Source organism: Oncorhynchus clarkii, chromosome 29, assembly GCF_045791955.1.
Source record: "Oncorhynchus clarkii lewisi isolate Uvic-CL-2024 chromosome 29, UVic_Ocla_1.0, whole genome shotgun sequence".
NCBI classification, from domain to species: Eukaryota; Metazoa; Chordata; class Actinopteri; order Salmoniformes; family Salmonidae; genus Oncorhynchus; species Oncorhynchus clarkii.
In genome coordinates, this window is record NC_092175.1 from 23,689,188 (window position 1) to 23,705,765 (window position 16,578).

At 41.5% G+C, this 16,578-nt stretch overlaps 1 protein-coding gene across 3 annotated transcripts in view; it reads left to right on the plus strand.

Annotated features, from left to right (window-relative positions):
* Positions 1-16,578, plus strand: part of LOC139388579 (myosin-IIIb-like) — a 53,393-nt gene that overhangs the window by 33,786 nt on the left and 3,029 nt on the right. For 2 of the 3 annotated variants that reach the window (XM_071135323.1, XM_071135322.1), the window contains exons 10-28: positions 386-502; positions 625-725; positions 2,221-2,307; positions 3,773-3,838; positions 4,062-4,175; positions 4,634-4,745; positions 5,150-5,193; positions 5,373-5,438; positions 5,643-5,762; positions 10,899-10,984; positions 11,148-11,195; positions 11,344-11,391; positions 12,516-12,607; positions 13,087-13,197; positions 13,484-13,605; positions 14,413-14,657; positions 14,958-15,047; positions 15,432-15,597; positions 15,747-16,124. In XM_071135323.1, the coding sequence (XP_070991424.1) occupies positions 386-502; positions 625-725; positions 2,221-2,307; positions 3,773-3,838; positions 4,062-4,175; positions 4,634-4,745; positions 5,150-5,193; positions 5,373-5,438; positions 5,643-5,762; positions 10,899-10,984; positions 11,148-11,195; positions 11,344-11,391; positions 12,516-12,607; positions 13,087-13,197; positions 13,484-13,605; positions 14,413-14,657; positions 14,958-15,047; positions 15,432-15,597; positions 15,747-16,124 (2,213 nt within the window). The remainder of the gene's footprint in view (positions 1-385; positions 503-624; positions 726-2,220; positions 2,308-3,772; positions 3,839-4,061; positions 4,176-4,633; positions 4,746-5,149; positions 5,194-5,372; positions 5,439-5,642; positions 5,763-10,898; positions 10,985-11,147; positions 11,196-11,343; positions 11,392-12,515; positions 12,608-13,086; positions 13,198-13,483; positions 13,606-14,412; positions 14,658-14,957; positions 15,048-15,431; positions 15,598-15,746; positions 16,125-16,578) is intronic. The other variant, XM_071135324.1, reaches the window with a different exon arrangement.

Genomic DNA, 16,578 nt, shown 5'->3' on the forward strand with positions numbered 1-16,578 from the left:
AGAACAGCCCCCACAATCTTTTTTAACATAAATGTGTCTCAGCCAATCAGTAATTTGTCTAATGCCATGCTTGTTGAATGTCCTTCCCTATAAGCATGCTGAAAGTCTGTTGTCAATTTGTTTATAGTAAAATATCATTGTATATGCATAGTCAAGCATAGTTTTTTCTGAAAGTTTACTAAGGGTTGGTAACAGGCTGGTTCGTTGGCTATTTGAGCTAGTATTTTTGGTTAGCGGATTACTTTTGCTTCGCTCCAGGCCTGACTGCTTTAGCATCAATGGGAAAGAAAAAAATAAACTGAAGCTCAAAATAGAAATACTATTAATCATGTTTTCAAGAGCACTTGACTCCGTTAATATGTTGTTGTTGTGTGTTTATCTACAGATGCCAGGGACTCCATTGCCAAAGTGGCTTATGGGAGAGTATTCGGCTGGATTGTCAGTAAAGTTAACGAACTGCTGGCTCCCAATGTTGACTTTGACGTTGAGCTGAATGAAATAGGTCCGTTTCAAGGGAAACTTTAAATGTAACAAAATTCCACAACTCTTTTTACATTTTCGTCTTCTCAACCAGAGATGATCAATGTCAGATTGACCATTCTATTTTCTTGTTATATAATACAGGTATCCTTGACATTTTCGGGTTTGAGAATTTTGCCGTGAACCGTTTTGAGCAGCTCTGCATCAACCTGGCCAATGAACAGCTGCAGTACTTCTTTAACCATGTAAGTGTAAATATCAGTGCACAAAGAAGTAGCCCTGTCATCTTGGGTCCCTTAGAAGTGATTCTCTATTTAAGTCCCCTAAAATGACAGCCTGTAGGGTTTGTTAGCGTAAGACCCAAACACTTAAAAGAAACACGTGGTCAGCTTGTCTCTTTATTTAGTATTAGTAGAGGAACAGGAATCCAAACATAGTCTGCAATTGGTTCTGCTTTTTGAAATGGCTATGAACGCCTATTAGTGTATCTTTTTTAAATGTTATTTTTCAGTGGAAGGCTTCAGAAAAACATGTAATTTTAGGTCAGCTGGCCTACAGTACATACAGTGAGCTCCAAAAGTATTGGGACAGTGCATTTTTTTCTTCTTGTTGTTTTGGCTCTGTACTCCAGCACTTTGAATTTAAAATGATACAATGAATATTAGGTTAATGTGCAGACTGTCAGCTACCATGATTATGGATATTCCTGAATTAGAAAGTTAGAGGCATAAATATCACACCCCCCCCCCCAAAAAAAAATGCTAACCTCCCCTGTTATTGTATTGGTGAGAGGTTAGCATGTCTTGGGGTTATGATATTTGTGCATCAGTAACTTTCTCACTCATCATTATTCACAATTCATTCAAGATTATCCGTAATCACGGTAGCATTCACAATAATGTAGAAGTGTTTAGAAACATATTCTATTCTTATTTACAATAAGTGTCTCAAATGACACTACATGATTTACCATTCATTTCTATCAGGCACAAAATAATCTGAAACAACCAAAATAAACAGCAAATGCATCCAACAAGTTTGTAGAGTCACAAGATTGATGTTATCATTGTGTGCTAGGAATATGGGACCAAATACTAAACTTTTGATACACATAAGTGAGTTTGTACCAATACCTTAGTCCCCATGTTTTAGGGGACCAATGTACAACAAGTGCTGTAATTTCTAAACAGTTTAACCAATATGGATGAAAATACCCTCAAATTAAAGAGGACATTCTGCACTTTAACCTCATCATCATTATATCATCTTTATTTCAAAGTGCTAGAGTACAGAGCCAAAACAACATGTGTCCCAATACTTTTGGAGCTCACTGTACTGTATGCATGGGATGCTGGAGTTAAAGAGTCTACTTGTACTAGTCACACTGCTGTGGACTACTCTCTGCTAGTAAACATTACAGTTTACCTTTGGGGCCTGTCCATTTGAGCACTGAATACATTTGGTACAAATGCCATAGGAATCTGCTTATGATGATTTACTACTGTCGGATCACTAGATTACTACTGCATAGGGCTTCAGGGCTTCTGTTGGCGTTTTTGTGACTGAAGGCAACACACTATTGAATGTGCTATCTTCTCATGAAACGATTGGACAAAGCAGATTGATCCAATGAAAGATGTTCCCCTGTGACCAAAGCTCTTGTGAAAGAAACTGGAAATACCTGCTGTCCTTTTGTTTTTAGTCGTTCATGCGTCTTTGTATGCATTTGTCATCCTGCAGCACATCTTTCTGATGGAGCAGAATGAATACAAGGAAGAGGGCATCGAGTGGGAGACGATCTCCTTCAAAGACAACAAGCCTATCCTGGTAAAAAGACACAACCTACTTTTTTCCCCCTCATCACTTACAGTAGTACCCCTTTTTTTTTTTTCCTCATCACTTACAGTAGTACTCTTTTTCTTTTCCTCATCACTTACAGTAGTACTCTTTTTCTTTTCCTCATCACTTACAGTAGTACTCTTTTTCTTTTCCTCATCACTTACAGTAGTACTCTTTTTTTCCCCCTCATCACTTACAGTAGTACTCTTTTTCTTTTCCTCATCACTTACAGTAGTACTCTTTTTTTCCCCCTCATCACTTACAGTAGTACTCTTTTTCTTTTCCTCATCACTTACAGTAGTACTCTTTTTCCCCCTCATCACTTACAGTAGTACCCCTTTTTTTTTTCCTCATCACTTACAGTAGTACTCTTTTTCTTTTCCTCATCACTTACAGTAGTACTCTTTTTTTCCCCCTCATCACTTACAGTAGTACTCTTTTTTCCCCCTCATCACTTACAGTAGTACTCTTTTTCCCCCTCATCACTTACAGTAGTACCCCCTTTTTTTTTTCCTCGTCACTTACAGTAGTACTCTTTTTTTCCCCCTCATCACTTACAGTAGTACTCTTTTTTCCCCCTCATCACTTACAGTAGTACTCTTTTTCCCCCTCATCACTTACAGTAGTACTCTTTTTCCCCCTCATCACTTACAGTAGTACTCTTTTTCCCCCTCATCACTTACAGTAGTACTCTTTTTTACCCCTCATCACTTACAGTAGTACTCTTTTTCTCTCTCAGCCTTTTTTGCATCCCCTTTTTACACCCTTTCTCTATCGCATACTTTTTTTGCTCTCCCTTTCACTCTGTTTACCTCCCCCTCTCTCTCAGTAATAACACAGACAGGTTGTGTAAACCCACTGAGTCTGGCAGATATAAAAGAACGCAGACCCCAGGAAGGGGAAATGCTGACGGGGCAGTGTTCAGTCACATGCCAGTAGCTTAATAGGCACTTCAGCTTTCAGCCTGTGGCATCATCCTCTTGTCTATATAGAAGCACCTGGTGTCATTTGGCAGAAAATAGTGTCCCTGTCCATGGCTGAAGGTATGAGTAGAGCCTGTCTGTAAGTTATGGGATAAGATGGACACATTAGGAGTTGTGGGAAGACCTAGAGCGAATAATGCACAACCTGGATCCACAGGTAATTTGCTGTGTACCCACTCTGTCCTAATGCCTACTGAGCACTATACAACTTCAAGAGCATTTTACAGTGTAGGGGCCCTAGTCAATAAAAACCTGGAAACCTTGTTAACCAATCTTCAGGAAAACAAATGATTCTCCTTGTACTGTGAGAATGTTCTGTTTTAAAGTCATATGAAGTTGTGTATCATGTTTGTTTTACCCAGTTAACAATTGGCTAGATTAACCCAAATATATGCATTTTCACAATAGAATGTGTTTGTTTAGGTGTTTTTCCTTGTCTCGTATACAACTAATGTGTGTCTCTCCCACAGGACCTGATCCTTACTAAACCTATTGGCATACTTTCTCTCCTGGATGAGCAGAGTGCCTTTCCTCAGGTACTGTAGTGGTCTCCATACACCCATACATCTCTGTATTCATCAGGGATGGGCTCACTTCCATTTCAATTCCACTCAATTCAGAAAGTACACCAAATTACAGAATTTCATTGTACTTCATTGTACTTCCTGAATTGACTGGAATTGAAATGAAATTGACCCCAACCTTGATATAAATTTTTGTGTATTAATTCTAATCTCTTTTCCCTATTTGTCCCCTAAGGCATCAGACAGAGACTTTGTGGACAAGTTGAACAGTAAATTTAAAAGCAGCCCCCACTATGAGGTGGTCCGGAGTCACAGCCCCCTCTTCACTGTGGTTCACTATGCTGGGAAGGTGAGGTTACATACCTCCTTTATAATGCACTATGAGGTGGTCCGGAGTCACAGCCCCCTCTTCACTGTGGTTCACTATGCTGGGAAGGTGAGGTTACATACCTCCTTTATAATGCACTATGAGGTGGTCCGGAGTCACAGCCCCCTCTTCACTGTGGTTCACTATGCTGGGAAGGTGAGGTTACATACCTCCTTTATAATGCACTATGAGGGGGTCCGGAGTCACAGCCCCCTCTTCACTGTGGTTCACTATGCTGGGAAGGTGAGGTTACATACCCGCCTTTATAATGGTACTTTATAATGCACTATGAGTATTGATATAGGCCATTTATAAGCTATTGTTTAGAACTACACTTATACTACATTATGACTGCATAATAACTCACTGAGTGTGTTTATGAAGCATTGTAGATATGGATTTCAAATGAAGTGTACGTGTTCTGTACTTCCTGTGTCCAGGTCCAGTATAATGGAGGAGGCTTCCTAGAGATGAACAGAGATACCATCCCAGCCAGCATCAGAGACCTCTTCATCAACAGTGTCACCCCTCTACTCAGTGTCCTTTTTGCCGGTCTGAATGTGTCTGTGTTCTACAGCTCTGCGTTTAGCCAGAAAGGAACCAGTCTATGGCTTTGTTTTTATTTCTGATGCAATCTCTTATTTGTCTTTTTGCACAGTGATTTGTTAAACTGTAGCTATTAAATCAGTTGTGTACACATGCTTGACATGAATCAGAGCTGATACACAATGACGTTTGCTGGTTCCCAATGAGAGCTTGTGGACAAATACACCTCTTAGAAAATGATGTAGTACGCATTTATAAATAATACATGCTTACTCTTATCTGAACACACCACCATCACATGTACAGCCTCTGGTTAGTTTGAGCATTGTTCTAGTTTAAAACATTGATCACAGTCTGTCTGGCATCTCATATCTAATATTCATATGATTTTATATTTTATGTATCTTCAGCCACAATCTCCAGGACAGGGACCTTGATGCCACGCAAAGCAAAGGTCGGCATTGTAGATCACAAGTCCAGTGATGTTTTTTATTTTTTTATGACAGTTTCTGTAGAATAATTATTGGTAACTAACAGCAAGGCCATATTTTGACCTTTCTTACAGTACAAGTCAGAGGCATAAAGTGGATTTTTGGGGGGGGGTGTAAAGGATGTTAATATTTTTTCCTTTAGGTCATGCAAAAGGCAGATGACAACTTTAACTCAACTAGGAAACAGTCGGTGGGGGCCCAGTTTAAGGTAAGATGGAAGTTGACTCTATATAGCACATCTGGCTTTATAAACCTCTTATTTCTGAGCATTTGGTTTCATAATGTCTGAGCACTAAGTATGAACCAAACTGAAAATCCTAAATATGCCTACCTATAGACTGGACTGCTGTAAATTAAAGATGCACAGATAAGTTAGTAATCTCCACAATGTGTATGTGTGTCTTCCTTGCAGCACTCTCTAGCTGTGCTGATGGAGAAGATGTTTGTGGCCAATCCTCACTTTGTTCGCTGCATTAAACCTAACGGCAACAAGCTTCCTGACCAGGTGGACAACAAAAGGGTCATGGACCAGGTGAGAACCAATATATCATATCCTTTCAGATACTGCACTGTTCATATCTACCTTACACTGAAGATTAACCAGGTATCATCCAATGCTTTATTTATGTATTTCCCCTAGCTACTGTAGATTACTTCCTGGGAAGGGTGCACAAGCCTACTGATACAACACCAGTACTTTTGTGCCCTCAACGTTTTAACCCTTTTTCAGAATCATCTATGCTTTCAAAAGCTAAGCAAAGGTGCATTACAAAAGCTATGTGAACGGTGCATAATTGTCAGTGCTAAAAGTTATATCTATAACACAGTATTGATCCTAAGAGTGAGTGTAGATTGAGTGAACGTCAGCGTCAGGGTTGTGTTCAATAGGCACGAAATGGAAGAAATCGGACTGAACCTATCTGAATTTGACCAATAATAAACGCTTGTTTTCCTTTTCCGTAGCAAAATGTTTTGCTCCGGTGTGTCCTAATGAACATGATTCAGTTCCCAGTATGGCAATCAGGGGTTGACTAAGCAGCAGCAGTAACAGGGTCTAGGTCAGGGCCATAGGGGGCCCGCCCTACCGTACCTCCTTGCCTGTCCAAAAAACATATTGAAATATTGATCTTTATTTGACTGAGACATGCCGACAAAGACTCATCAATCTCAGATAAAGCATCCGAGCCCATCTGTCTCAGTATGTGTAGACCATGCATCTGATTCTGTCTGGACCAAAAGAGTATGGCATGTCATACTATTTCTACATATAATAAGACAGAGGTGCTGTTTCGCTCACTAAGATGCTTTCTCCGGTGAGAGTTTCAGCAGAGGGGAAGAGGCGAAGCAAGCGGGTGGGCTCGCTCGCGCCAAAATCTGTCCAGAATATGCCCTGTGTGTTTTTATGGGTATAATATGCAGACCTAAAGCTTGTCGCCTGCGTTCCCGCCTTTGGGACAACGTCTCCTATTGTTAGGGTGGAGACATGAGCATCTTGTCGTTATATACAGAGCTCTGGTTTCAGACTCTTGTGAAAGGAAAGTTGGCAAGTGCACAGTGCACTGTTTAGGATAATGGCTTCTCCTAAAGTAAGTTGATGTTTTGCCAAAATTCTCTAATTCCTACTGTCTAAATAAAAACATTCAAAGTACTTCCTCCAGAATGTGCTCAGTGGTCTCCTGACAATTCATGTGCCTTCATGGTTTCCTTATAGGCGTTGTTTGCCCTTTTGATTGTTCTTTTATTTTTTTTAAATGAATCAATTCCCCATTACAAATGTCACCAGTAGGCCCAGTAAATATACTGTTAATCCCCAGTCATTTGGTTAGTCATTTGTTAATGCATGTATTAATTAGTCATTTACTGTTCTCTTTCCCGGAGTGGAAAAATTTTCACAACCTGCTACGCTTGTGAGAAACACAGTGGCAATGTATGATTTCTGATTGTCTTAACTCACCGCGTCCACCACTAATAAGCTGAGCTTCTCACAAATGTTTTATTCACCTCACACAGTAACCTCACAACTTAACTTCTTTGAGACTGGGGGGCAGTATTGAGTAGCTTGGATGAAGATGCCCAGAGTAAACTGCCTGCTACTCAGGCCCAGTTGCGAATATATGCATATTATTAGTAGATTTGGATAGAAAACACTCTGAAGTTTCTGAAACGGTTTGAATGATGTCTGTGAGTATAACAAAACTCATATGGCAGGCAAAAAACCTGAGGTTTGTAGTTTTTCAAGTCATTGCCTATCGAATATACAGTGTCTATGGGTCATATTGCACTTCCTAAGGCTTCCACTAGATGTCAACAGTCTTTAGAACCTTGTTTGATGCTTCTACTGTGTGGAGGGGGGAATGAGAGCGTCATGGGTCTGGGTCTGCCAGAGTGCCATGAGCTGACCACGCGCGTTCACGTGAGAGTTAGCTTGCGTTCCATTGCATTTCTACAGACAAAGGAATTCTCCGGTTAAAACATTATTGAAGATTTATGATAAAAACATCCTAAAGATTGATTCTATACTTCGTTTGACATGTTTCTACGGACTGTAACAGAACTTTTTGACTTTGTCTGCTCGTGCCTCATGAATTTGGATTACTGGGCTAAACTCGTGAACAAAAAGGAGGTATTTGGACATAAATGATGGACTTTATCGAACAAAACAAACATTTATTGTGGAACTAGGATTCCTTGGAGTGCATTCTGATGAAGATTATCAAAGGTAAGTGAATATTTATAATGCTATTTCTGACTGTTGACTCCACAACACGATGGATATCTGTATGGCTTGTTTTGTTGTCTGAGCTGTACTCAGATTATTGCATGGTGTGCTTTTTCGGTAAAGGTTTTTTGAAATCTGACAGCGGTTGCATTATGGAGAAGTGGATCTAAAATTCCATGCATAACACTTATCTTTTTAAAAAATGTGTTACCCCCTTTTTCTCCCCAATTTCGTGGTATCCAATTGTTAGTAGCTACTATCTTGTCTCATCGCTACAACTCCCGTACGGGCTCGGGAGAGACGAAGGTCGAAAGTCATGCGTCCTCCGATACACAACCCAACCAAGCCGCACTGCTTCTTAACACAGCGCGCATCCAACCCGGAAGCCAGCACCAATGTGTTGGAGGAAACACCGTGCACCTGGCAACCTTGGTTAGCGTGCACTGCACCCGGCCCGCCACAGGAGTCGCTGGTGCACAATGAGACAAGGATATCCCTACCGGCCAAACCCTCCCTAACCCGGACAACGCTGGGCCAATTGTGCGTCGCCCCACGGACCTCCCAGTTGCGACATAGGCGAACCCAGAGTCTCTGGTGGCACAGCCCTTAACCACTGCGCCACCCGGGAGGCCCTAACAATTGTATCTTTTAGCAATGTTTATTATGAGTATTTCTGTAAATTGATGTGGCTCAAAATCACCGGATGTTTTGGAACTACTGAACGTAACGTGCCAATGTAAACTGAGATTTTTGGATATAAATATTAACTTTATCGAACAAAACAGTCATGTATTGTGTAACATGAACTCCAATGAGTGTCATCTGATGAAGATCATAAAATGAATCACTATCCTTTGATCTCTATTTCTGCTTTTTGTGACTCCTCTCTTTGGCTGGAAAAATGGCTGTGCTTTTCTGTGACTACTGACATAACATAATCCTTTGGTGTGCTTTCGTCGTAAAGACTTTTTGAAATCGTAAACTGTGGCTGGATTTACAACAAATGTATCTTTGAAATGGTATGAAATACTTGTATGTTTGAGGAATTTTAATTATGGGATTTCTGTTTTGAATTTGGCGCCCTGCACTTTCACTGGCTGTTGTTAAGGTGGGATGCTACCTTCCTGAATATCCTAGAGAGGTTAACATCCTTTGCAAATGGATCAATGTGTCCATATGGCAGAGACTGGTGCTCTCGCCTTAGTTGAATTTATATATTTTTAAATAATTTTACTTCAGATTTGTATGATTAACCACGTGACAATGATTTTGAGAAACGAGAATGTTCTGTGAAAAAATGTGCACGCCTATTTAAATCAAAAGCCCCTCCAACGGATTCATTCTGCTGCCAGCCCTGGGACTAGGTACTAGGTTAGTGGGTCAGTGTGTGACTGTCTGATGATGTTCATAGGAAGTGGATTTGGCCCCAGGGGAGGGTTAGTATAGCCCTGATGGCACAATGAAGCCGGTCAATACTCTGCCCTGTCAGTGAACACTGCTGTCTAGTCTGACACCAGGGGTCTTTCTTCCCTCGCCTCTCCTCCTCATCTGTAGTGCTTTTTAATTTGTTTGTCTAGGGCTGAACTGATAAAACAGTACAATGCAGTATTGGCGGGTGGGTGGACAATAGTCAAACTGGAACTATTGTTAATTAATTACTGTGAATAGTCTGTTAAAGCTGATTTAAGGTCTTTTTCATTACATATGTGGGTCATTCCACCAATACGGTGACTTTTGAGATGTGTAACTTGGTAAATATATATATTTTTATTTCACAAAATGTTTACATTCTGTCATAAAGAGCACATGTTCAACTTCATAAAAAAAAACTAATTTTCCCATCTCAAAAAAAAATGGAAGTGCCAAATGTAACAGGGTTGACGTGTTTTAAATTATTAATAAATCCCCTTGTGACAGGGGGAATGGAAGCTTGGTGTGTGCAACAGGGAATCATTTGAATGCAAGTTTAAAGCATTTCTAGCCGGTCTGTCTATGGGTAACAGGGTTGACGTGTTTTAAATGATTAATAAATCCCCTTGTGACAGGGGGAATGGAAGCTTGGTGTGTGCAACAGGGAATAATTTTAAAGCATTTCTAGCCGGTCTGTCTATGGGTAACAGGGTTGACGTGTTTTGCTCGGTCCACTCCGTTTACCTCCACAAAACACCAGGAAATGACCAAGAAGAGTAGAACCAGCTCACCTGCTTTTACTGTATGATTTATTTAAAAAATAGTTTTACCATATTAAAATGAGAGTTCAGATGTAAATCAATCAATAATCACATGAAATAAGTAAATCTTCAGAAATTACTTTGTCAAAGCAACAAAATAACCAAGGCTTTACGATGATGAAACTTGGATACATGTTTGGTTAAGTGGGTTAAAATCTTCCTGGAAGTGATACAGGGCTTCTTTAAATAAAATAAATAAAATAATTTTAATGGATGTTTTATTAATTTGTTGAATTCTCCATGTGGTCTATATTAAAGGACACTTCATTTAATATAACAGGCTTTTACAATTCAATATTGGTGCTCAATTTCTACTTAAAATATCAAAGGCATGCAAAAGGCAGTGTTTTTGTGGCACAACCCATGTATGTTGTTATAGGGGCATAATATACAGATTTTTACAATGTTCATCATTGAGATCTCTGTTCTGTAGATCTATTGCCCTCCATAAGCTAGACTAGTTAAAGACTAGTTCAAGACAAGCCAAAATAGTTATCATTCTGGAGCTGCTTGGCCATCTGTGGTGTGTGTGTTTTAAACAATAATCATCATAACGGTGCATTATGTTACATCGCCACCTGCTGTTCATCCTTGAGATTGCATTTAGTTTCAAATAAGTCCAGTAGGTCCCTAATATGGCCATCAGTAACACCTGATTCTGTTTGGTCTCTGTGGAACATATTCAAATGTTAACTAAGAATAATTAAATATTTTCCAGCTAAGATACAACGGCCTGCTAGAAACCATCAGGATACGAAGAGATGGCTTCTCCTGGCGACCCTCATTCAAAGAATTTGCTCAGAGGTGTGTGTGTGTGAATTTATATATTTTTATCAAACTTTGCATTATTTGTATAATTTGTATTATTTGTATAATAATCTTGACCAACACATAAACTTGTATGCATGATATTTCTGTACACTGCCGTTTTATTTTCGCTGCACCATGCTAAACTCTCTGTCTTCAGATATAACATTCTGCTGATCAAGCCAGATTTACCACTAACCAAGGAAAGGTATGTTTAAAGACACTTGCTCTCATTCCAGCAATTTAAAAAATATGACATACATCAAAGTCCATTTGAGATATTAAACAGATCTTTGTAGCTGTGTTTTGTTACATCTTATCAAATGTAACCTGTGTGGTTTGTGGGTCTTTTTCAGCTGCTTGTCCATCCTCAACACTACTGCGATACATGGCTGGAAGTGTGGGTAAGTCTACAGTAGTTGCTTTTGTTGTGTTAAATTAATTGTCAATCGGTCCTAGAAGACTAACTTACTTACTCCTGAATCGTCCTTTTTTTATAATATATCCGTTCATCAAAGCATGTCATTCAGGCTATACTCATCAGATGTTTTCATGCGTTTACGCTAGAGGTAATAGTGTTGATAAGATTTCAGTTTCAAGACATTTAGGTAGCTGCCTCCTAGATTCCAACATTAAATTTCAAGTCTTATAAAACTCAATCAGTCAAGTGAAAATCAGTCTGTCAAAAGCAGCTCATTCTTCAGTTAACAGGTTAGCGTTGTCATTGGCTTCAAATCAAATTGTATTTGTCACATACACATGGTTAGCAGATGTTAATGCGAATGTGTAGCGAAATGCTTGTGCTTCTAGTTCCGACAATGCAGTAATAACCAACGAGTAATCTAACCTAACAATTCCACAACTACTACCTTATACACACAAGTGTAAAGGGATAAAGAATATGTACATAAAGATGTATGAATGAGTGATGGTACAGAACGGCATAGGCAAGATGCAGTAGATGGTATAGAGTACAGTATATACATATGAGATGAGTAATGTAGGGTATGTAAACATTATATTAAGTGGCATTGTTTAAAGTAGCTAGTGATACATTTTTTTTACATCAATTTCCATTATTAAAGTGTGCAGGAGTTGAGTCAGTATGTTGGTAGCAGCCACTCAATGTTAGTGGTGGCTGTTTAACAGTCTGATGGCCTTGAGATAGAAGCTGTTTTTCAGTCTCTCGGTTCCTGCTTTGATGCACCTGTACTGACCTCACCTTCTGGATGATAGCGGGGTGAACAGGCAGTGGCTTGTACTGGGAGGTCAGCTCAGGGTTTATATTGAGTAGAGGTCTTTATCTCAGTTACACTCTTTCACCCTCTTGGTCCCCAGCTCCTGCTTTCTACTGCTGTGTTGTTCTTTAGAAATGTCCCAAAGTTATGAATATGGATTAATGATTACTGGAGTTAAGTGGTAATCTCAATCTTTCTCAACTATAACAGTGCTCTATGCAACAATTCCCCCTGCAAATAGTACTTAATATCTATGAACACTGTTCAAACATTCTCTCTCACTATGGCAGGTCGTCTCGTCTGTTCTTTAAGTACTGGCACCAGGAGGAGTTGTCCAAGCTGTTGGAGAGACTGGGCAAGGCAGCACTTGTCATCCAGAAAAGTGAGGGTCACTCATCAATAGTATCTGGAACATAGTCTCTCAAATGTCTGTCAAACAGCTTCACTGGCCTCTGTGAGATGTTACTGCTTTTAAACTCAGGCCTGAGGCTAGAAAACCTTGCAGGTAGGTAGATTAGGTAGATGACGTTGACATTGTTGAATCATATCCCATCATGATGTATTTCAGACATTGCCATCAGCACCTTACTTGGTGTTTTAAGTGCTACCTGCAGTCTTTGTGTTGCAACTCCCCACAACCCTGTAAGATGGATGATAGTTTCCCTGTTATACTGTTCTACTGTCTGGTATCTTGATTTCAAGGCCTGTGATGACTGTTGCATCATTTTGTGTCGGAATGTGGTTCTTTACCATGTCATCCAGTAGTAATGTAGTAATCTCTCTTCACTGTATCTCCCCCTCTGGCTCTCTCTCCCCCTCTGGCTCTCTGTTCACATTGTCTCTGTTGCTGTGTTGCTGCAGACTACCTCTCTCTGCGCTACAGGAGGAAGTACCTGTCCCTACTGTTGGAGGTGAGCAGACAGAGGCAGGCTCAGAGAGAGAGGGAGGAGGAGCTAGAGGAGGAGAACAAGAGTAAGTAGAAGGAATATCGCTTTCCTTTTCTCTTTTGCCCTCTCATCTCACTCTTGCTCACCTTCCCTCCAATCCCCCTACTTGTTCTCTTTCTCCCTACCACTGTTCTATTTTTGCTCTTGACCTCTTTACCCCTCAACTCTTTCTTTCTCTACCCCTCTACATGCTTGTTGTCAAAGACAATTCTATATGATGTCTTGAATATTTCAGCACTGTAAGGATCCTTGTCACTCAACATATGCAGCCCTATTAGTGCTGTATCAACAGTATTGTGTGTGTGTCTCAGGGCCCGTCTCTCCACCCGTGCCCCTACCCAGGAGGAAGAAGCCTCAGCCCCGGCCTCGCTCCATCATGCCCACAGCTGCCCACCTGGCCCCAGTCCCCCGGCCCCGCAACAAACAGTTTGAGGTGGGCCATATTGAAATGAATTTATTTTGGATAACAGACATGCAATAAACAATGTGAACCTAGAGGGTATCACTTGAAAGTATTATTTAAAATGCTTGTTTCCAAAGTGGTCCTCGATGGTACATTTCTACACTCAAGACCCTGGTAACCTTTAATTAATTTGAAACAGTGAAAAGTAATTTTCAAAAAGTAATCTCATGTTTAGTCTCGCGATCTCTGGTGCTAGCTAGCCCATAGACAGCATGTTAGTTAAAACCTGCTATTGACTGATCTTGTACCCTTCGACAATCGCCCTCCCCCTCTTTCCTTGACATCCCCTCCTACTCTCTGATGACTAAGGCCTAGATTCAATCAAATCAAGCGTTGGAGTTGTCCAATAGGTGAGCTGCTGCTCTTCATCATTGTCATAAAGCCTAAAGCGTCCCACTCACGTTAGAAGTTCAGAACGGGAAAGTGTAGGCTATATAGAAATAAAGACACTCAAATAAAAAATCATTAAACTAAATAATGAGGATTTATATCAGCCTAATCGAGGTGTAGATTACATCTCACATTCCAGGGTTCCAACTTGTAAAGAAGGCTGCATGGGATTTTTCTTATTACGATTCCATGTAGCCAATTGCAATGTCCGTTTTAGGTATAATTCTAGGAGCTGCTTATGGATTGGTCAGCTGTAACACAGTTCCGACACCGCCAAAACAACCACTATGCGGATGTTGGCTAATGAGATCTGATTGAATAGAACCCTAAACTGAGCCTTAAACTACCCTAAGATTGACCCTATGCGGTTCCCTCGGTCTCTCCCAGGCCACTCCCTTTGACAACCTGGAGGTGCACAGTGAACTGGCTGAGCTGATGGGCCAGGTGGGGGGAGAGGAGCGGGCCAGGGAGAGGAGCGGGCCAGGGAGAGGAGCGGGCCAGGGAGAGGAGCGGGCCAGGGAGAGGAGCAAGAAGAGAAGGGACAACATCCGCTGGTTCAAGGAGACGCAGGCCCGCAAGGTGGTCCGCAACGGTGCCTTCCCCTGCTGGTTCCATGGCATGATAACACGTAGGTCCGTAAGACAGGAGGACACACACACACACAGCATATGTTTTACCATCCTTGTGGGGACCTAAAATTGATTGACATTAAAAATCCTATTTTCCAAACCTTAAACCTAACGCTAATTGTAACCCAAACTCCTAAGCCTGAAATGGCCTTTTCCTCATGGGGACCTGTAAAATGTCCCCACGAGGGAGAATTGCCCTTGTTTTACTGTCCAGTACCAACGAGGATAGTAATACACACTTCAGACTTAATTCTGTCAGATTTCAGGGTGGTTTTAAACGCACTGTGTATGTCTCCTCTCCAGACAAGCGGAGGATCTGATGACGGACAAGCCTGTAGGCTGCTTCCTGATTCGTGTAGGACAGAGCCGGGAGGGCTACACACTAACATACAAGTAAGACTACGGATGACAATCTGGATCCAAATGACCTTCCCCTACTGGGTCTTGTTCTCAGTGGTCACCTTGAGGAAGGGTGCAGTTAAGTGTATTTGAAAGGGGTTGATAGACGAGTAGAAACAAGAACAGAAGACAGGGTTGTGTTCAGTAGGCAGTAAACGTTTTGATATAGATTTGGAATGGGGAGGTACTAACTGAACTTGTCCCCATTAGAGGGATTTTTGTTTTTCGTTAAATTGTTTTACTACAGTGTGCTGAAAACGACCCGGCGCTATAGCGTGAGATATAAGACATTAAACCCCTAACTCCTGTTTGCTCCCTCACCCTGTCTGACCGATATGTACCCTTTACCCTCTGTCCTCTCCATCTATCCGATGTCAGGGGGGCAAATCGCTGTAGGCACTACATGATTGAGATGCAGTCCAACGGGAAGTATGTGATCCTGGGGGAGGATAAAGCCCACCCCTCCCTGCCTGACCTGGTGCAGCACCACAGCCGGGTGGGCATCAAACCCTTCAACGAGCTGCTCACCACCTCCTGTGGACAGGTCAGCAATTGGACCCCTTTAGGGTCTGGCTCCTGTGGAATTTACTCACTGTTGGCACAGGCTCTGGCAGGACCTGTGTGTAATACTGTACATTAAGAAGGGATAATCAAACATTTTATGCACTAATGTTATTATGTTTGCTGTTCCAGACATGTGACCACAATACAGACTACGAGGACTTGAAGGGCCTGGATCACCTGGCCGTGGTTGACCGCAGGAGCACCGTGTCTGGGGAAGAGGAGGGCGAGTTGAGCCCGGATCAGGTCCACCTGGAGTTCCAGCAGCTCTTCCTGCCTCCGGGGCAGAACCCCGCCCTGGAGGCCCAGAGACCCCCTGTCCTCAGGCGGATATCTGACCGCAGACACCGGGCCGAGGCTGAAGGAGGAGGGGAGGCCCTGGGAGGGAAGCTCAGAGATGGGGAGAGAGGAAGAGCGTGGGGAGATGAGCGGGACCGCAAGAGCAGGCCCTTTCCCCGGTTGTATCCTTCCATCCGATTGGCTATGAGGGAGATCCAGCAGATCCAACAGGTGAGAGGAAAGGGAAGAGGGTGGATAGATGGGAGACTTAATATGTTCAATGAGAAGGTGATTGGACATATAGTTTAGACTTTATGACCTACGTATTAAAGGGATACTTCAGGATTTTGACAATGAAGCCATTCCATCTACTTCCCTAGAGTCTGATTAACTTGTGGAAACCATTTTATGTCTCTGCACAGAGACATGAAAATGGTATCCAAGAGTTCAACTGACTCTGGGGAAGTATATAAAGGGCTTCGTTGCCAAAATCCCGAAGTATCCTTTTAATGCTGGATCCAGTCAGTCATAATTTCTCAGTTTCAGCTAATTTCTCAATAAAATTACACAAACATCTTCTTGGAATGTCAGGGTCTATATAACTGGCTGGGCACATCTGGTCTATCGCTAGAACTGGGTCAGTTACATCTGCGTATAGATGGCAGTCAGTATATGGTGTTAAACC